Source organism: Rhinatrema bivittatum, chromosome 3 (genome assembly GCF_901001135.1).
Source record: "Rhinatrema bivittatum chromosome 3, aRhiBiv1.1, whole genome shotgun sequence".
Classification (NCBI taxonomy): Eukaryota; Metazoa; Chordata; class Amphibia; order Gymnophiona; family Rhinatrematidae; genus Rhinatrema; species Rhinatrema bivittatum.
The window spans coordinates 10,233,042-10,254,536 of NC_042617.1; the positions used below are offsets into that span (position 1 = coordinate 10,233,042).

General features: G+C 46.0%; 1 protein-coding gene across 3 annotated transcripts in view; it reads right to left on the reverse strand.

Moving 5' to 3' along the window:
* The window catches only part of AARS2 (alanyl-tRNA synthetase 2, mitochondrial), a 135,287-nt gene that overhangs the window by 47,074 nt on the left and 66,718 nt on the right, over positions 1-21,495 (reverse strand). For all 3 annotated transcript variants that reach the window (XM_029592889.1, XM_029592887.1, XM_029592888.1), the window contains exon 14: positions 4,161-4,301. In XM_029592889.1, the coding sequence (XP_029448749.1) occupies positions 4,161-4,301 (141 nt within the window). The remainder of the gene's footprint in view (positions 1-4,160; positions 4,302-21,495) is intronic.

The following is a 21,495-nucleotide window of genomic DNA, read 5'->3' on the forward strand; positions in this document are numbered from 1 at the left end:
CCAGAACCTCCCCCAAATCCCTTTCCTAAGTTATGATGTGGCTAGGCTTATTTCGCAACTCAACATTCAATACAGCATACAGCTCAGGTACAGATCTGGTAAGCTTGTCTGCCTGTTTGCAGTACCCTTCAAATAGGGTCTTGCCTTGTCGCAGAGCATTCACAATTCTAGGTTGTTGCATAAAATGAGCTAGTTGAGTACAAGGATATCTATCCTGGACATCCAAGGGATATCTCTGCTGTAAAGTATCGAACGAAGCCATTCCCATCCCATCCCAAAGTTGCTCCGGTCTGATCACATCCAGCATCTGCCACCTTCTGCATTCCACTAAAAGATGTTCTTGGTAAGAAAGGCTACTCTGAGGTTGAAGAGGGTAGAACATAGTGCAAGACACCCACAGACCTGGCCGGTCTGTAAAAGTAGCACTTCATCCTAGCCCAGGTTTCCCTAAGGATATACAGGATTAGAATACAGTGCCAGATACCCACAAAAGATTCTTCCTGGGCCAGGGAGTCATTTCTTCCAAGATGTAGCCACCCCTTGTCTCCCTAGAGTAGGCAGCCATGTAACCAGGTCTGTCTGGCAGGTTGTACAGGGAACCTGAGAGCCAAATGTTCATATAGCAGTCATAAAGCTTTGTTGTTAGACATGGGAAGGGGGGGGATGCTTTGAGTAAGAACTTGTACATTTATTTGTATCAGATGGCAGAGCACAAATGAAGAAGACAATAAAGACTGACTTGGATAAGGAGTGATACCCTACAGGAGAACTAGGGGGGTCAAGATATGAAATTCCAGGACAGAAGTCCGAGAACCAACATCAGAAAATATTTCTTCACAGAGAGGGTGGTGGACGCTTGGAATGCCCTTCGTGAAGATGGGAACGATACTGGAATTCAAAAGAGCATGGGATGAACACCGCAGATCCCTAGTGGCTCTAGAGTGGTAATGAAGAAATAGGGTAACCTATATTAACTTTAGATGTAACATTTCTACATGGAAGGTAACCTGCACGGAGCCGCAGTTACTACCATAAGCAATGCTGAGCAGACTGGATGGACCATTTAGTCTTTATCTGCTGTCATTTACTATGTTATTATGTAAGTCCAACAAACCAACATGGTTTGTTGGTACTCTCCAACAAACCATGATTCCATGAAATGCTCTTTGTGACAGGCACCATTCTCTGGAATCCAGCATACTGCGACTCAGAAAACCCACTCTGCTTTGTGCAATGCTGAGAGGACCTTCAGATGTCATTATGGCATTCCAAGAGAGGAGTTATTGAAACTTGAATACCTGTAGTCCCACCCCCCTTTCCCTTGGTGGCTCACATATTCTACCGCTGTGGCATTGTCCGACAAAGCTCTGTTTGACCTCTGATCAGAGATGCAAAGTGCAGACATGCCAGTCATATTGCTCTGTTTTTCAACTGATTGACGGACCACTGAGCTTCCAGACATCCAATTTTCTTGAGCCACTAAACCTTGACAATGAGCTCATTAATCAAGCAGACTGGTATCTGTTGTGACTGTAATCCAGGAGGTCGATTCCAAATCTACTCCCTTCTCCAAGCTCTCAGTAGCCATCCACCAACCTAATCTGGTTTTTACCTGCTCCTTAACTGATAGCTGAATTTTGTAATCTTGTGAACTCTGGATTTCATCCAGACAGCAAGGCCCTCTGTAGGGGCCTTATGTGAGCTCTTGCCCAAGGAACCAAAGCCAATGGCTGCTGCCATGGTGTCTAGGAATTGAAGGTAACTCCATACTATCAGCCTCTTGGTAGACATCACCATTCAGACCTGACTATGTAGCTTCTGGATCCGCTGCAGTGTTAACTGAACACAACCTCTTCTGGCGTCCAAATGAATTCCCAGATACTCTAATAACTGAGAACGTACTAACTTGCTCTATGCAAAATGCATTACCCAAGCTAGGTCTTGCAGTAGTCAAATCACTTTGGCTGTGGTCTGCTTGCTCTCTTGTTCTGACTTTGCAGGGACTGATATATTTAATCTGGTTTCTCTGTGTATAAATTCTGTAAAGGGTTGGTTATCTCATGAGAATTATTCTAACTGGTATCAAGTTTCCTTCTATAGAAATTCCCATTAAACTTTCAAGGTCTTTGTATCCAAATTTCACAAGGCATGAAAGACTTAGGTGTAATCATTGAGAGGAACCGCTCAATATTGCTGCAATGAAAACTCATAGCACAATATTGTCAAGTCATTTTTTTTTTTAAATTGGGACTTTTGATAAGACTGAAACTGCTGCTTGAGCCTTTTGTTCTTCGGTCTCTGATACTGAATTGCCTGGACTACTATAACTCTTTATATTTAGGTTTCCCAGCAAACTCTCCATGTTATGCAATAGTCCAGAACTCAATACAAAAAGAAAAGAATCCCAAAAAAACAGGAAACCACTGATTATACACAATGTAAAGATCCTGGATATATATATATGTAGTGGATCAAAAAACTTCTATTTTGTTTCCCTATGTGACCTCTCATATATCGTGCCTGAAATGGAAACAGGCTCAGAACTGAGCTTTCAGCAGCAGGAATCTCTTTTAATCATCGGTCACTAAGAGAATTCTGAGTTGCTCCCGTGATTAGAGCTAACTGATGGTTCACTTATCTTGTAGAGTGTGGAATGAACTTTCCAGGTTAATTTTTACTGGTGAGGTCCAGGCACCAATAAGGAAACCGGCTAGTGGAAGATATCCGACAACGTCCGACACTCAGTGTTTTGGAGAAACCTCCTTCTTCAGGGAGTCGGGTGTGCTTTGTGCCGGTGCTGGAAATCTATGTGGTGCTTTTGTGTCGCTGTGACAAACGTTTCCAATTTACGTTGCGCAGTGTTGAAACAACAAACTGCAGCTCCGCTGTGAACGGTCTATCAGCAGCCACAGTTCACAGCTCTATGCACGGGAGCAACTCAAAATTCTCTTAGTGACCGGAACAGTGCGCCCCTCCGGCCTTGAGGTGCCCTCCCCACCGGGGAGGCACCCGGCACAAAGACCCTCCCGAGACATCCGGGAGCATCGCGCGGCATGGAGGCACGAGCAGGGGACACCTCCGCAGGCTGCCTGCAGCTGGGAAACCACGCTGCTTCTCCAACCAACGCTCGAGCCCGGAGAGCAGGTACGCCACCAAGCTCTCCTTAGTTGTGCCTTTTTTTTTTTTCTCTGTCAGAGGAATGTCGCGTCTCTGACCAACGAAGGCTGCTGCTGAGGAAGAACGGCCTCTCAGGCAGCGGGTCGGCAAAATGGGGGAGAGGCTGGACCACCAGCTTACACCCCAGGCAGCAGAAGAGAAGAAGCTGAAAATCAAAACTACACTTACCCCAAACGAGACAGGTAACAGGAGATAGAAAGAGATACAGAGAGAGGCCAATCCCTGACAAGAGCCCTGCCTGCAAGCTCAGACCCAAGTGCCAGAGGCAACGCTCCTCAACTTCTTTTTATGAACCTAAAAGAACCAGATCCATCCAACAAAATAGAAGAGAAAGCTATCAACTAAACAACTATCCCTTCTAAGCTGAGTGGGGAACCGTGTGTGAGACCCGCGTCTGCTGGAGTCAGAGAATATTGAGGGGACACAGAGGGCGCTCTTACTAATAAGGACCGCCCTCTCAGCTTTGCTCTGACTCCATCTGCTGGAAGGGGGAGACAACCCACGGTCTGGACTGATCCGGGTACGTACAGGGAATACTGAGGATTAGTAGAGGGTGCACTACCTTATAAGGAAGCATCCTTCAAAGTTCTCTCTGACTCCATCTGCTGGAAGGGGGAGACAACCCACTGTCTGGACTGATCCGGGTATGTACAGGGAATACTGAGGATTAGTAGAGGGTGCACTACCTTATAAGGAAGCATCCTTCAAAGTTCTCTCTGACTCCATCTGCTGGAGTCAGAGAATACTGAGGGGACACAGAGGGCGCTCTTACTAATAAGGGTCCGCCCTCTCAGCTTTGCTCTGACTCCATCTGCTGGAGTCAGAGAATACTGAGGGGACACAGAAGGCGCTCTTACTAATAAGGGTCACCCTCTCAGCTTTGCTCTGAGTCCATCTGCTGGAAGGGGGAGACAACCCATGGTCTGGACTGATCCTGGTACACACAGGGAACCATCGCTATCTTCTTGCCATGGCATGCTTACCCTGACACTGCAGTCAAAGCGAAGTCGAGAGGCAGAGACATGTGACCCTCGCTGCTCTGTCCCCTCCCCCAACACTTGCTTCAAGGCAAAGTTCAGTAGGTGGGTTGCTGTGTGCTTCACCATGCAGGCCAGCCGTTGTGCCTGGGAAAGGACAAAAAGACAGCGCTAGAGTCACACAGGATGACAGCAGCAGGCAAGCATAACACTTATCATGCATGTAGTGCCATCAGCTCACACGGCACTGTACCACAACCTGTCCCGAACAGCTCAAAAACTCAGGCACAGCAAGTGATGGCGAGAGGAACTAACAGGGGGCAGAAGGTTCTCCCAATCTTCCGCTCTGTGCTGGCACAGCACACAGCAAATCATCAGCTGTCTGGCGCAAGCAGCGGAGCACAGCACCTCACCTGGACCCAGTACAGAAACTGTGGAAAAATAAACTGTGTCCAAGCTTTCCCCAGTGCAGGAGTCACTCCTGTCCATAGATTGCACACCCTCACCATGGGACAAGGTACCAGCACACCTCACTGCGATCTCCAGACCACTACTGCAGGGAGAAGGAGGAGAGACCTAAGCAGCAGATCAAACGCCTGTTGTTGTGGGGGCAGGGCTATGGGGAGTCTGGGACCTAACGGGACACCACAGTGTACAATGTGGATTTTCTAGTAGATTCCACCTTTTCCCTTAAACTTCAATTTAGTGCTGTTATTAAATCTGCCTTTTTTAGGCTAAGAACTACTTGTCCTCTAAAAAGGAAAATTGATTCTTACCTGCTAATTTTCAATCCTGAAGTACCACGGATCAGTCCAGACAAGCGGGTTTATGCATCCCCACCAGCAGATGGAGGCAGAGAACAAAACTTTGAGGCACTGCTACGGACCCAAGAGTGCCACCTGCAGTCCCTCAGTATTGACCTGTACCCAAGCCAAGATGTGTACCTTAACAAACCCCAATAAACTTTGGGCAAACAGAGACTTAAAAGTTGGAGCCCCCTGAAAACTAGGCCCCCTTAACACAAAGCATATACCAAACCATGTACACTTTTCATTAATCTAAGTATATCACGTACCATCTCAGCAAAATCCAGAAGCAAGGAAGTCTTTCAAAAGATGGGGGACAGGTCTTTGGACTGATCCATAATACTTCAGGAACGAAAATTAGCAGGTAAGACTCAATTTTCCTTTCCTGTTCGTTCCCCGGATCAGTCCAGACAAGTGGGATGTTCCCAAGCCCCTCTATTCTGGGCGGGAACTCGAAAGACCCATGTGCAACACACTTTCTCCAAACATCATCTCATGTGGTACCCGCACATCCAAATGGTAATGTCTGGTAAAAGTGTGAAGAGAAGACCACGTCGTCACTCGACAAATCTCCTGCGGAGAAAGTGACTGACACTCCTTCAACCATTGGTTGAAGTGACACGTCTCCTTCAGCCATTGCGCAAAAGTGCCCTTGGAAACCTTATTACTCTTCCATGCACCATTGAACAGGACAAACAGATGATCAGATCTACAAAAGACATTCATCACCTTAAGCTATCACAAAAGAATCCGATGCACATCCAATGAGTGAAGCTCCCTTGCCATCGGAGCATCAGCTGCCAAATTAGGAAAGGCCGGTAGCTCGACAACCTGGTTAAGGTGAAAAGAGGAAACCATCTTAGGCAAAAAGTAAGGAACTGTACATAAAGAAAACCCAGCCTCCGAAAAACGCAGGAAAGGGTCCCTACACGACAATGCTTGCAGTTCAGAAATCCTTCTAGCTGAACAGATAGCCACCAGGAAAACAGCCTTCAGGGTTAAATCCTTTCAAGAAGCCCTTCTAACTGGCTCAAAGCACTCAAAGAACCAAATTCAGATTCCATGCTGGACAAATGTTCCAGGCTGGAGGATGAAGATGTTTTGCCCCCTTGAGGAAACGAACCACATCCGGATGAGACACCAATGGTCTTCCTTGAATTCTACCTTGAAGGGACCCTAAAGCTGCCACCTGAACCCAAAGGGAATTATAGGCCAAACCCTTAGCGAAGCTGCTTTGCAAGAAGGCCAGAATCTGTGGAACGTCCACATTCAAAGGTTGCACCCTATTCTGCAAACACCATGATTCAAACATACTTGGACATAAGCCAATGATGTGGAAAGCCTCCTTGCCTGAAGCAAAGTCACAATCACAGGCTCAGAATAACCCTTCATGCAGAGCCACCACCGCTCAAAAGCCGCAAGACAGAAGCAATCCTCCCGATCGGAAAATATGGGCCCCTGCCACAATAGCCCCGACAGATGGGCCAAGTGAACTGGACCATCCACCGCTAGACGAAGAAGGTCTGCAAACCAAGGCTGGCGCAGCCTCTCGGTTGCCACCAGAATCATATTGCCTGGATGAAGCTCGATGCGCCACAGCACTCGACCTACAAGAGGCCATGGTGGAAACACGTACAGCAGCAGATGTGTCGGCCACGGTTGAACAAGAGCGTTGATGCCCTCTGATCTGACCTTCCTTCTGTGACTGAAAAAACGATCTGTTTTCGCATTTCCTGAAGTCACCATGAGGTCCACCACTGGTCTGCCCAATCTGGCCTGAATCAAGGAAAAGGTCTCTGTCAATAGCTTCCACTCCCCCGGATCCATACGCTGTCTGCTGAGGAAATCCACTTGCATGTTGTCCACTCTGGCTACATGGGAAACAGCTATTCTTGCCAGATGTGGGGCAATCCTGGGAACAAGACCTATCATCACCTGCTTTCCTGGCCAGATATGCCTTGCACAAAAGTAAGATGAAATCCAAAGAAAAAGCAGAGGAATCATCTGAATCTCCCCAGCCAGTCCTCCCCCGACTCAGAGGCTCCCTGCCTCTCCCACGGTACCTGCACAGCTGGCAATAAAGAAGGTGGGGAATCTCCTGTCTCTGCAGAAACCTCTGCTGCCGCTTCTAATTTCCCCAAAATGGTTGCCGTTCCCATGCTAATGGGAAAACCATCAACAGCAGGCCCTGATGCCCTCAGAACGCTCTTGCATGCAGCCATTACATTGCCTACTCCCGCGCTACCTTCCCCTCTGGAGATTCATCAGGAACACAGGCTGGCTCTGGAGAGATGCACGCATGACTTTCCACCTGACTGGCAGCACTTGTCACACACCATATCTCCCCCTCAGGCAGGAGCTGCATGGTCTTGAAAGCCGCATTTTGGCCTATCAGGCCAAGAGCTGTGTGTCGCTGGGAGCTGCGTGCAGTTGGGAGCTGTGTGGCACACTTACTCCTGTTCTCTGGGATCCCCAAGCAGCACGTACTGTATAGAAGAATAACTAACCACTTACTCAGGAACTACCAGCTGCCTTTTTTTTTTTTAAACTTTAATGGCCGAAAAACAGCAACAAGAGAAGAAAAAAATCAAAGACTTCCCTTAAACGTCGGCCATCCAGCAGACCTGATGTGGGATTTAGCAGGGTCTCCTGGGAGAGCAGGAATTGGACCACCAGCTCTCAGCTCCACAGAAGCAAAGAGCGAGTCAACGAAAAGATCACCACCCCCTGCTCATCCACTTCAAACCAGAGAAATGGCCCCACCAAGTCCTAACAACTCCCTGGGAGGAATCCTGAAGATTATTTTCTTTTTATTTATATATACTCCAGACTGCAGGTTTCACACCTCACCATCTGCTGGAGACAGAGAAATACTGAGAGACTGCAGGTGGCCCACTAGGTTATATATAGCAGCAGTGAAACTTTTTTTTCTCTATCTCCATCTGCTGGTAGGGATGCGAAATCCATGCATCTGGACTGCGCTCTGGGGTATGAGCAAAAAAGGAAAATTGATTCTTAACTGCTAATTTTCATTCCTGTAGTACCACAGATCAGTCCAGACACATAGGTTTTACCTCCCTGCCAGCAGATGGAGACAGAGAAAGTTTCACTGACACTGTACGTAACCCAGTATTGACCTGTACCCAAGCCAAGAAGCCAAACCCCATACATTTCTAAGCAAACTCGCTCCCCTCCAACGAGCTGGAAGAAGGTGAAGTTGCCTATAAAGTCAATGGAAAACTCATTTCCAAAATTTAACATAAGCGATCAGCATTGAAAATCCTCCAACTCCTCGCACTATATACAAAGCAACAGTATGAGCACCAGACTCTCCCCCCCAGTAAATGGGTGGGTCTCTGGATTGATCTATGGTACTATAGGAACAAAAATTAGCAGGTAAGAACCAATTTTCCTTTCCCTGTACCTATCTAGATTAGTCCAGACTCCTGGGATGTACCTAAGTTGACCTTAACTCAGGTGGGACATGGAGAGTTCCACACATGGAAGCTGGATCCCCCACAACCAAGCGATAATGCCTAGCAAAAGTGTGCAATGACTTCCCAGTGTTACCTGTAGGAGGGCTCCCGATGGTGCTGGTGTTCTCGCCTGACGTCGGCCTCAGAGCCGGCGCAGCTCCGTGCGAATGGGGGTTGACCACGCCCCCTTTTTGACGGCGACTGCTGCAGGAAGTTCTCCGCAGCATGGAAAGGCCAGCTCTATTTAAAAAGAAGCCTTTCATCCCTGCGTTGCTTCGGCAACGAGTTGTTCTCCATGGAAGTGCTGACTGGTTGTTTCCTGTTGCCCTGACCGCCTTTGGACTTCTTGCCTGTCGCCTGCCTCTGGATTGCTGTTTTGGTTCTTCTGCTTGCTGCCTGCCCTGACCTGGACTGCCTTTGGACTTCTTGCCTGCCGCCTACCTCTGGATCGTATTCTTGGTCCCTCCGTTACCAAGCATCTGGAGTCAGAATACGGACTATCCGACTATTCCTGAACAATACAAGAGAAGGTAGCCACCCAGCAAATTTCATGCGGAGACACCTGTTGTCACTCAGCCCAGGAACTTGCCTGAGAATGCATCAAGTGCACTCGTAAATCCCCAGGCATCAGATGCTCTTTAGAAATGTAAGTCGACACGATCGCTTCCTTCAGCCACCACACATTGGAGCCTTAGACGACTTATTTCCCTTCTTTGGGCCACTCCATAATACAAAGAAGTGACACAATCTACAAAGAGGTGATGCGATCTATGGAAATCATAAGTGACCTTTAGATACCTCAATAATACACGCCTCCAATCTAAGAGCCTAAGCTCCCCCACGTGAAATATAGAGGAATCCAAACCCACAAAAACTGGAAGCTCCAATGTCTAACTAAGATGGAACACCGAGACTACCTCAGGCAGAAAAGAAGGCATCATGCATAAAGATACCCCTGCATCCGACATCTGTAGGAAGGGATCTCGACACCACAGCTCTTGGAGTTCTGAAATTCTCCTGGTTGAACAAATAGTCACCAAGAAAACCACTTTAAGAGTCAAGTCCTTAACCGTAGCTTTCTTTAGTGGTTCAAACAGAGCCTCACACAATCCTCTAAGGACTAGATTCAGATTCCAAGATGGACAAATGTTCCACACCTGAGGATGCAAGTTGTTAGTCCCCGAAGGAACTGTATAACATCCAGATGTGCGGATAGAGGATACCGTTGCACCTTACCCCAGAGACAACCCAATGTCATTACTTGGACTCAGAGTTAAAGGCCAGTCCCTTAACCAGAACCTTTCTGCAGAAAAGCCAAAATATGCAACCCATAGCCTGAACAGACTGAGGCTGCACTCTGTTATCAGCAGACCAGGACTTGACGATCCTCCAAATTTGCACATATGTCAAGGATGTAGAAAGTCGGCGGGGCGCTCTTGAGCAGCGACCAAGATGGCCGCTTAACCTGTGAGCTCCGCCAGACCCAGTTCTTTATTACTGGAAAACCCCATTTATTTTTATTTTTTTTTCTTCTTACGCTTGTGCGGTTACCTTCTGATACTCTTCCAACATGTCGGTGACTAAATCCGGAAAGATTGATGCTGCTTTTGCTGCGGTATCGGGCTCGAAATGCGCCAAACCCGATCCTCCTACGCCGGAGAAGTCTGCTCCTAGCAAAACAATGGCGTCCGCAGAACTCGTCCTTCTAGAACTCAAACAATTGAAGGAAATGCTTCAACTAAATACCGATGCCACGACGGCGATTAGGTCAGAATTGAAGTCAGTAACCCAACAAATGACGCACTTTCAATCGCGATTAGACGACGTTGAAGCCCAGACTGCTTCACTATTACTTACAACGTCATCTCTCCCTAAGTTTCGCCTAGAAATGGAACATATGCAGTCTGAAATAGAAGATCTATCTAATCGAAATAGACGGAACAACCTTCGGGTGCTCGGCGTTCCAGAGGGCGCAGAAGGTACGGATATTACCGCCTTTCTTTTACATCTCATTCCGTCTGCCCTGAAAATGAAATTTGATAAGCCCTTTGAAATAGAGAGGGCACACCGGATTCCGGCTAGGCCTCTACGGGAGGCAAAATACCCCCGGCCTATTATTTTCAAAGCCCTATGATATCCGCACACTCAGCTTATTCTGGCAGCGGCGAAAACTCAAGCTCCTATTACTTTCCAGGGTAATAACATTCTTTTTGTTCCGGATTTCGCTAAACATACAGCGGCGAAACGGAAAAGTTTTTTGGCGCTTCGTCCTCGCCTCAGAAATCTGGGGGCGCAATATGGCCTTTTCTACCCGGCCCAAATGAAGGTCACATACCGCAATCACACACAGACCTTCAATAACCCTGCAGCGCTTGAAGATTATCTTCGGTCCCTCGACCAAACTACTGAAATGGTAACCTGAATATTCTTTTATGCTTTCTGTATATTCAGTACCATGTACCTTTTATGGTATATATTGTTATCCTGCCTATCATGGGATAACCCCTTTCAGGGTGTTTCTTTTTTCTGCACTCTCTTCTCACTGCGAGTATACATGGCCACCAGTTTCAGCGGATTGAATTTTATGTTACTATCCTCCGCATACCAGACTATGCGTTATCGGACTACTCCTCGTGGCCTATTTTCAGCTCAGTCTTTTTTTTTATTATTATTCTTTCTCGCTCATAGCCATCACCATGAGTCGGTAGGTATGAGTGATTTTCTTTTTTCTCTTTTTCCCCCGTTTTTGGTTTTTTTTTCTTTTTTTTTCTCCCCGTAATATGGGGTTAATTATTGTACTAATATACGGTCTGGCGAGAGTGGACGGTTACTTGCGACCTCTGGCACTACAAGAGGCTCGTTTACATACCATAGCCATTATGGCTTCTGATTTGGTTTTTTCTCTCCATGTTTTTTCTTATTTCTGTTTGTTTATGCTCTACGGATATCCTTGGATTATACCATATTTTCTTTCAATTTTTGGCTTTTTCTCCTCACCCGAGATACTTCAAACAGTATTTTTGAATGGATACTACCTAGCATTTGATTCTTATGTAAGATCATGGCGTCCTCAATCAATGCTATTAAGATCACCTCTCTGAATGTCAACGGCTTCACACACCAAATTAAACGGAAAAAGATCTTGACCTATCTTCAGACCATTAATACAGACGTCGCTTTCTTACAAGAGACCCACCTTTCTCCTACTGAATCGCTCAAACTTAAACAACAATGGGTGGGCCATGTTCTTTTTAGCCCCGCAGTTCATAAAAAACGAGGGACTGCGATTTTATTGCATAAGAGATTAGAGGCCAAAATTCTTCATTCCTCTTCTGATGAAGATGGTAGATGGTCTTTGGCGCAAATCCAGATTGCGCAGCAAGCTTATACACTAATGAACATCTATGCTCCAAATGCGGACTCACCTGAATTTTTTCAATGTATGCTTGCCCGTATACTTGCTCTTCCATCGGCTCCTGTAATCGTCGGGGGAGATTTTAATCAAGTTCTAGATCCTTTCCTAGATCGGACGACCAAGCTACGCCCCCACATATCAAAATCCTGCAAGGTACTACAGGCACTATTGCAATCACATGGACTGTCAGATCCGTGGCGCCTTCTCCATCCTACAACCAAGGATTACACCTTTTTTTCTGCTCCGCACAACACGTACTCTAGAATCGATTTCGTCCTTATCTCCAAACAGTTGGTGCCTTGTTTAACTGCAGCAGCCATCCAACCTATCTTGGTATCTGACCATGCAGCGACTCAGGTTACGATTCGTTTATTCTCCAATATTTCCTTGGAACATCGGTGGCGGTTCAACTCTTCACTTTTAACAGACTCCTCATTTATATCCAAGACACAGGAACAGATAAAAGAATATTTCCTGTTTAACTCTACCTCAGATGTTTCGCCTGATATTTTATGGCAAGCTTTTAAGGCGACGATCAGAGGCTCCATCATCAGCTACTCAATACAAAGTAAGAAAGTATATCGTGCTGCCTTATCTACTTTGCAGAAAGAAGTAGAGACATTGGAACATAACCATGTAATTGATCCTACGCTCTCCTCTCTAACTGATCTACTGAAAGCGAGATATCGCTACAACCAGCACTTGAGTTCTCAGGTTCAACTTGGTCTCACCCAAGCTAAGGCCACTTATTATGCCGAAAATAATAAATGTGGTCATCTCCTGGCCTCTTATCTCAAAAAACGTCAAGAGAAAAAAAGAATTGATATGATTTTATCTTCAACCCAAGCACCTTTGATCACAGATGCTGAAATCTTACAGGAGTTTCGTTCCTTTTATGACTCTTTATACCAGGCGGAAGTTGATCCTTCTTCAGATGGAATACGTCGCTTCTTGGACAATATCACTCATCCGGCTCTCACTGCAACACAAGCTTCAATGTTAGACGCACCTTTCACTCAAGAGGAAGTTGCTTCGGCTATTTCCTCACTTTCCATTGGCAAGGCCCCCGGACCTGATGGACTTTCTACAGACTTTTATCATGCTTTTAATTCACAGCTTGCTCCACATTTACATGCTTATTTTTCTTCGCTGCATTCCTCTTCCACGGATACCTCTAGATTCACTGAAGCCTGTATAGTGGTTCTTCCGAAGCCTGGTCGTGACCCTACCTCTGTGTCCAATTATAGACCGATATCTTTATTAAATACAGATTACAAAATTTTTGCTAAAATATTAGCTACACGTTTATCCCGAATACTGTACTCAATCATTCATCCCGATCAATCTGGTTTCCTTAAGAATAGACTTATCGCCAATAACTCCCGTATGTTTTTGCACATTCTAGCTCAAGCGCCCTCCTTATCCATACCTGCAGTAGCCGTATCATTAGATGCCGAAAAGGCGTTTGATCGCGTTGAATGGCCATTTTTATGGGCTTCTCTGGAATGGTTTGGTATTGGCCCCGTTTTTTTATCATGGGTCAAAACGATATACTCCTCTCCTACGGCCTATTTATTTGTTAATAACCATTCATCTTCCTCATTTACGTTACATAGGGGCACTCGTCAAGGATGCCCGCTGTCCCCATTACTTTTTAACCTGGCATTAGAACCCCTTCTCTTATCTATCAGGCAATCAGTGAATATAGAGGGTTTTAATATTGGAGATTATACTTATAAGTTATCGGCTTATGCGGATGATGTTCTTCTTTTCTTAACTAATCCTGATCTTTCCCTTCCCTCGTTATTTTCTCTCATTTCTGCATATTCATTGGTTTCTGGGTATAAAATCAACTGGCATAAGACTGAGATGCTTCCCTTAAACACTCTTGGATCTCTCGTGGACTTAGGTGAGCTTCCGATTCAAAAGGTAAAAGGGGGTCTTAAGTACCTGGATATTAAATTCCAGATGGATATTAGTTCAACAATATCCCTTTGTGAAGAGTCCACTCTCCGCCAACTCAGCGATGCTATACTAACTTGGTCCCCTCTCCATTTAAGTTGGTGGGGGAGATTGGACTCTATTAAAATGGTTCTTGCCCCACGGATTACTTATGTCCTCTCTATGCTGCCTATCTTTTTTTCTCGATTCTTTTATAAACGAGTGGATCAGATTCTTGCTAGGTTTTTGTGGAATAATAAAACCCCTCGGATAGCGTTATCTAAACTGAAGAGAATCACTAAGTTTGGGGGGGTTAATTTTCCAGACTTTTATCAATACCATCAAGCATATATATTGCAACAAGGTCAACAGTATTTTGCTGCAGACAGATCACTTCTCACCTCCCCTAGATGGTTATCCATAGAGTTAGCTCTTCTACCCTTTGCCCCATTGGAATATCTCCCTGGAATTCCACTTTCCAATTGCATTAGACGCAATCCTATTTTACGATCCTTATATATAGCCATGTTTGATTTTGACACTTATCGGCCAACTGAGATTCCGGCTTGGACTTTATCCAAATTTGCCCCAATATGGCATAACCCAAATATAAAAGTAGATGGACAGCCTATTAGCTGGCCTCTTTGGCAAAAATGTGGGATCTGGTTTCTCTCCAGTTTACTGAAAAACAACCGGATTCTCCCATTTGAATGTTTACGGGATACCTTTGGGCTACCATCATCTCAGTACTATGCTTGGCTCCAGTTGAAACATGTCTTTAAAGATATTTCTGTTTCTCATCTTTTCAATCATACTGAGCCACACTTGCTTTCTTTTTACTCTTTAAATGGGGACAAGGGCCATCTCGCTTCTCGCATATACAGGTACCTTAAGTCCCGCATGCCATTTGGCTCTACCACGGGATTGCAGTCCCTTTGGATGTCTACACTAGCTGTCCAGCTGGATGCAGTCCAATGGCACGCGCTATGGCAGAAATCAGTACGTATTTCTTTGTCCTCTAGCTTAACCCAGACTTCCTACTTTATTTTGAATCGAGCAATGTGGACCCCATGGAAATTGCATAGAGCAGGATTAATAGCTACTCATGATTGTTGGTCCTGTGGTGAACCTAATGGAACTCTCTCCCATATGCTTTTTTATTGCACTTATGTTCACCGGTTTTGGCTCCAGATATGGTCTATTATTTCTACTATACTCCCTTTGAAATGCCCAATTACTTATTCATTGGTCATTCTCCGTAGTAGGGATCCGATATTGGGTCTCAACCCTGCTCATGGAAGATTATTTGATTTTTTAATGCTTGTAGCTATACACAATATAATGGCTAATTGGAAACAGAGCACCCTACTTTCTGAACACTTGTGGTGGAATTCAGTATGCATGTATAGTAAGTATGAAAAGGCTATGGCAGTCAAGTTCAGACGGCTTACGTCATGGTCCCAGGTGTGGAAGCCGCTTGACGATTATGCTTTGTTAATGAATGGGGATGCTGGGTAGGATATCCATACGATTCAATTTCTGTAATTGTTATTATACATACTGTATCATTACTTATTAATCTGGGTGTTTCTTGTTTCTTTCTTTTTTTCTTTTCTTTTTTTCTCTTCTCTTTTTCTGGTTGTTTTTCTTTCTTTCTTTTGTTTGCCTTTTATCTCTCTAATTCAGGATTCTTGCCTGCTAAATGAGAGGTACCTCCTTGGATATTATACCTGTGTTCTGTAAATTATGTATTTGATGGATAATATCATGCATGTATGGTGTAAATACTTGCTGTACGTCTCAATAATAAAAATATTTAAACATTAAAAAAAAAAAAGGATGTAGAAAGTCGCCTAGCCTGTAATAAGGTGGAAATAACTGCATTAGAATATCCCCTCTCATCTCAATTGTTTCCTCTCAGACGCAAAGCTGCGAGCCAGAAGTGAGCCGCCTGACCCAAAAATATTGGGCTCTGTAGAAAACAGTCAATCGATGTCCGAACCTCAGGGGCCCCTCCATGGCCAAGTTAATCATATCTGGTCGATGTGGCCACTCTGGAGCTACCAGGATCATGGTGCCCGGACGTTTCTCTATCCACCGTAATCAGTTGTCCACCAGAGGCCACGGGAGGGAAGACAAAGAAGAATCCCTCGAGTCTATGGCGGCACCAGAGCTCCGATTCTTTTGTACTGTGTTCTGTTCAGCGGCTGTAAAACTGCAATGCCTCGGTGTTCTCTTTGGTCAGGATACCCCCATTTTACGTGAATGAGACACATCGCTGCCTCCGACAGCTCCCATTTCCTGGGGTCTAACTTTCTCCGACTGATAAAATACGCCGGAATGTAGTTCACCCTGCAATGTGAGACACTGCCAGCTGCTCCAAGTGCTGTTCTGCCCAGAGAATCAACTCCCAGGGCCTCTCAAGCCACTGCCTGATTCTTGGTTCTGCCTTGACGGTTTGATGTAGTTCACCGTCGTTGCACTGTCTGATAGGATCCATACTGGATGGCCGCGTAACCTTGGCAGACAGGCAAGCAATGTGAATTGCACCACTCTTGTCTCTAACCGATTGATAGGCCATAAGACCTCTGGTTTCAACCACTGGCCCTGCACTGACTGATTTTGCCATACCGCCCTCCATCTGGCGAGGCTTGCATCTGTGATGACTATTATCCAATTCAGAATCTCCAATTTCACACCATGTTCAAGATTGGTGCGAGAAAGCACCACGAAAGACAGGCCTGGCTTCCCCCTCTAATGGAAGAGGAAGATGAAACTTTTCTAAAACAGATTCCAGCGGGAGAAGAGCCCCCTGCAGAGGCCACATATGTGCGAATTCCCAATGCATTAATTCCAATGTCGATGCCCTAGAACCCCAGGACCTGTAAATAGTCCCAGACCCTGGGCACCGAAAGCTCTAGCAGAAGCCTGATATGACTCTGCAATTTCAGCACTCTCTCTTTGTGAGAAACATTCTCTCTGCCAATGTGTCAAACTGAGCTCCCAAATACTCCAGCTTTTGTAAGAGGACTAAATGGCTCATTGCTAGGTTCACCAACCATCCTAGAGACTTCAAGTACATTGGTACCTTTTGTACTGGTTGTCAGAGGTAATTTGATTGTCCAGATACGGATACACCAACTCACCATTCTTATGCAATGCAGCTGCCCCCACCACCATCACTTTGGTGAAGGTATGTGGAGCCTTCACTAGCTGAAGGGAAGGACTCGAAACCAAAAATGTTCCCTTAGGACCATGACCCTCAGGAATCTCTGGTGCTCCGGCCTGATGGCTAAGTACAGATATGCTTCTATTAAGGCGAGAGATGCCAAGAAGTCACCTTTGCGTACCGCCACAATGAGGAACCTCAGAGTACGACCTTATAGTTTCATGTGGAAACAGGGGAACCTTGAGAGCCAAATTTAACTTCTTTAAATCCATTATCTCTTGAATTGGATATTGGGGGGGGGGGGGGGGGGGGGGGGGGGGGGGGGGGGGAGAGAAGCAGGATGCTTAAAGGAAAATTGGTTCTTACCTGCTAATTTTTGTTCCTGTAGTAACATGGATCAGTCCAGACTCCTGGGTTCTGCCCACTCACCAGCAGATGGAGGCAGAAAAAGTTCCAACTGACTCCGCCCCTTCCGTGAGGTGCACCTACAGTACCGTCAATATTTAAATGTAACAAAGCAGAAGAACTAAAAAACCCAACTAAGTAGCTAACTGCTATAAACTGTGAGAACATTCCATAAGAACCAGACTCACTGATCCAAACAGCAGCAGAGCACCTACCAACATATAACAAACATATTATGTGAAAATACTTATCTGCAAAGTAAATAACAAGAACGAGCGGACTCTCCTTTCTCTCCAAACTGAAATGGGCGGGACTCTGGACCAATCCGTGGTACTACAGGAACAAAAATTAGCAGGTAAGAACCAATTTTCCTTTCCCTGTATGTACCTGGATCAGTCCAGACTCCTGGGATGTACCAGAGCTCCTTTACCTAGGGTGGGACCCTGAGAGTCCCGCTCAGATCACCGCATCATCAAAACCCCCAGTTCCTGGAGCCTGAACATCCAGGCGATAATGTCCAGCAAAAGTATGTAAAGACTTCCAAATCGCCGCCCTACAAATCTCATGCGGAGATACTTGCTGACACTCCACCCAGGAAGTTGCTTGAGACCGAGTAGAGTGAGCACGAAGACCAGATGGAAGTGACCGACCATGAAGTAAGTATGCCGAACCAATAGCTTCTTTTAGCCATCGGGCTATAGTAGCCCTAGATGCTTTGTGCCCTCTCTTGGGACCACTCCAGAGCACAAAAAGATGATCTGACATGCGGAAACTATTAGTGACCTCAAGATAATGCAATAGAGAGCACCGCACATCTAGCTTTCTCAAATCTCTAGACTGAGGATCCGAAGGCTGTGAATCAGGAAAAGATGGCAGATCAATCGACTGATTCAAGTGAAAAGAAGAAACCACCTTTGGAAGAAAGGATGGAACAGTCCTCAAAGAAACTCCAGAATCTGTAATTATTAAAAATGGTTCTCTACAAGATAATGCTTGAAGCTCAGAAATCCTACGGGCCGAAGAAATAGCCACCAAAAAAATCACCTTTAAGGTAAGGTCTTTAAGAGAAGCCCTCTTTCGAGGCTCAAAGGGCACAGCACAAAGAGCTTTAAGAACCAAATTTAAACTCCATGAAGGGCAAGGATTTTTGAAAGGAGGAAGCAAGTGTTTTGCCCCCGAAGAAAACGAGCCACATCAGGATGTGATGCCAGGGTAACTCCTTTTATCTTCCCACAGAAGCAACCTAGAGCTGCCACCTGTACCGTGAAAGAGCTGCAAGATAAGCCTTTAGCCAGACCAGCCTGCAAAAAAGACAAAATGTCAGGAATCAAAGCCCAAGTAGGAACCACCTGATTCTCCTTACACCAGGATTCAAAAACTCCCCAAACCCTGACATAAGCCAGGGAAGTAGAAGTTTTTCTTGACCTGAGAAGAGTAGTAGCGACCACCTCATCAGAATAACCCTTATCTTTCAAGCATCGCCTTTCAAAAGCCATGCCGCTAGAGAGAAGCGATCTACCTCTTCCAAACAAACGGGATCTTGGCAGAGAAGATTCGGAAGGTTCCAAAAGCGAAGCGGACCGTCTACTTTGAGGTTGACAAGGTCTGCAAACCAAGGATGTTTCAGCCATTCCGGAGCTACCAGAATCACCTCTGAGGGATGAGATTCTATGCGTCGAAGAATTTTGCCGATGAGAGGCCAAGGAGGAAATACAAAGCAGAATGTTCATTGGCCAGGGAAGAACCAAGGCATCGACTCCTTCTGCCTATGGCTCTCGACGTTGACTGAAGAAGTGTGGAGCCTTGGAGTTCCGGAACGTTGCCATCAGGTCCATGCTCGGTGTGGACCACTTTTCGCATATGAGATAAAATGCCTGCTCGGAAAGTTCCCACTCCCCGGGATCTAGACAATGGCAACTGAGAAAGTCTGCTTGAACATTGTCGAGCCCGGCGATGTGAGTTGCTGCAATGTGAAGGAGATGTTCCGCCCATGCTATCAACAGCTGAGCCTCGAATGCAACCGATTGGCTCTTGGGTCCCCTTGGCAGTTGATATAAGCCACTGTTGTCGCATTGTCGGAAAGGATTGACTGACTTCCCCTGAAGAAGCGGTAGAAAGGCCTGTAAGGCTAGTCTCACCGCCCTGGTCTCCAAACGTCTGATCGACCGAGATTGCTCTGGCGGCCATTGCCCTTGAACAGACCTGTCGAGACAAACTGCCCCCCAGCCGGACAGACTGGCATCTGTCGTGACTACTTTCCAAACTGGTGCCTCTAGGTCCACTCCACGACGCAAATTCTGCGATAGGAGCCACCAATCAAGACTGGAACGAGCAGAGTCTGTAAGAGGAAGGGGAAGATGAAACTGTTCCGACACTGGATTCCAGCGGGAGAGCAATGCTGACTGAAGTGGTCTCAAATGAGCAAATGCCCATGGAACTAAGTCCAAAGTGGAGGCCATGGAGCCTAGAACCTGTAGATAATGCCAGCCTTTGGGAAGAGACTTGGACAACAAGACCCGAATCTGACACTGTAGTTTGATGATCCGTTGTTCAGTGAGAAAAACTTTCCCCCGCCGGGTGTCGAACAGAGCTCCCAGAAACTCCAAGGACTGGGATGGTACTAAGTGGCTCTTTGACGGGTTGACAACCCAACCCAATGACTGCAGAAGCTGAAGAACTCGAGACACAGTCAAGCAACAGAGATGTTCCGACTTCGCTCGAATGAGCCAATCGTCTAGGTAGGGATGAACAAAGAATCCCTCTTTTCGGAGCTGTGCAGCTACTACAATCATTATTTTTGTAAAGGTCCTGAGTGCCGTGGCGAGACCGAAAGGAAGAGCGCAAAATTGAAAGTGGTCCCCCAGAATCGAGAACTGCAGGAAACTTCTGATGGTCGGACCGAATTCCTATGTGAAGACATGCCTCGGTCAGGTCCAAAGAAGCTAGGAACTCGCCTTTGAGAATGGATGCCAGGACCGCTCTTAAGGTTTCCATGCAAAACATTGGGATTCTCAGACATCGATTGACTCTTTTTAGGTCCAGAATGGGACGAAATGTGCCGTCTTTTTTGGATACAACGAAGTAGATGGCATAACGGCCCTTTCGTCGCTCCAATGGAGGTACCGGCACAATGGCCCCAAGCTCTCTTAGATGATGTAAGGTGTCCCACACCGCCTGACACTTTTGAGTGTAAGAACATGGAGAGACGAGAAAACGGTTGCGAGGGCGCCATACAAAATCTAAGGCATAGCATTGTTTTATCACAGTAAGGACCCACTGATCCGATATTATTTTGTCCCACTCCTCGAATAGAAAGACAATCTGTTTCCCACTACCGGAACCGAGGAACAGACTGGCCTCATTTCATTGATAAGGTTTTGCTCCACTAGAGAACTGGGAGGGACCAGGTCTGCCATAATGACGTCCTCGAAAGGACTGAGGCCAAGATTGTGTCTAGCAGGCTGTTGCCGAAAAGAAGAAACTGAAGAGTGGAAGGAGAGAAACCTGCAGTTTCCTCGTAAACGGGATCTGGAAGATAACGATCCCCTTGTCCTAGGCCTATCCCCAGGCAGACTATGTACCTTATTTTCTCCTTAGGAATGAATCAAGTCCTCAAGATCCTTCCCAAAAAGAAGTTTACCCTTAAAAGGTAAAGATCCCAATTGAGCTTTTGAAGAGACATCTGCAGACCAGTGTCTTAACCAGAGAAGTCTGCAGGCAGAGACAGCTGAAACCATTGATCTGGCTGAGGTATGTAACAAATCATAAAGAGTGTCAGCATTGTAAGCAACAGCGGCTTCCAAACGCCCAGCATGAATAGCCTCGGACTCAGAAAGACAAGAATTATTCTGCAGGAGCTGAACCCAGCGGAGTCCTGCTCTTAAAGCAAAACTAATGCACATAGCAGCTCGGACTCCAAGAGCCGAAACTTCAAAAATCTTTTTAAGTTGAACCTCTAGCTTTCGATCCTGAAGATCTTTGAGAGCTGTAGTACCGGTAACTGGGTTAGTAGTCTTTTTGGTAACAGCAGAGACCACTGCATCAACCTTGGGAACACGCAAAAGCTCCAAAGCATCCTCAGGCAGAGGATATAGCTTATCCATGGCCTTGCTGACCTTTAATCCCAAGT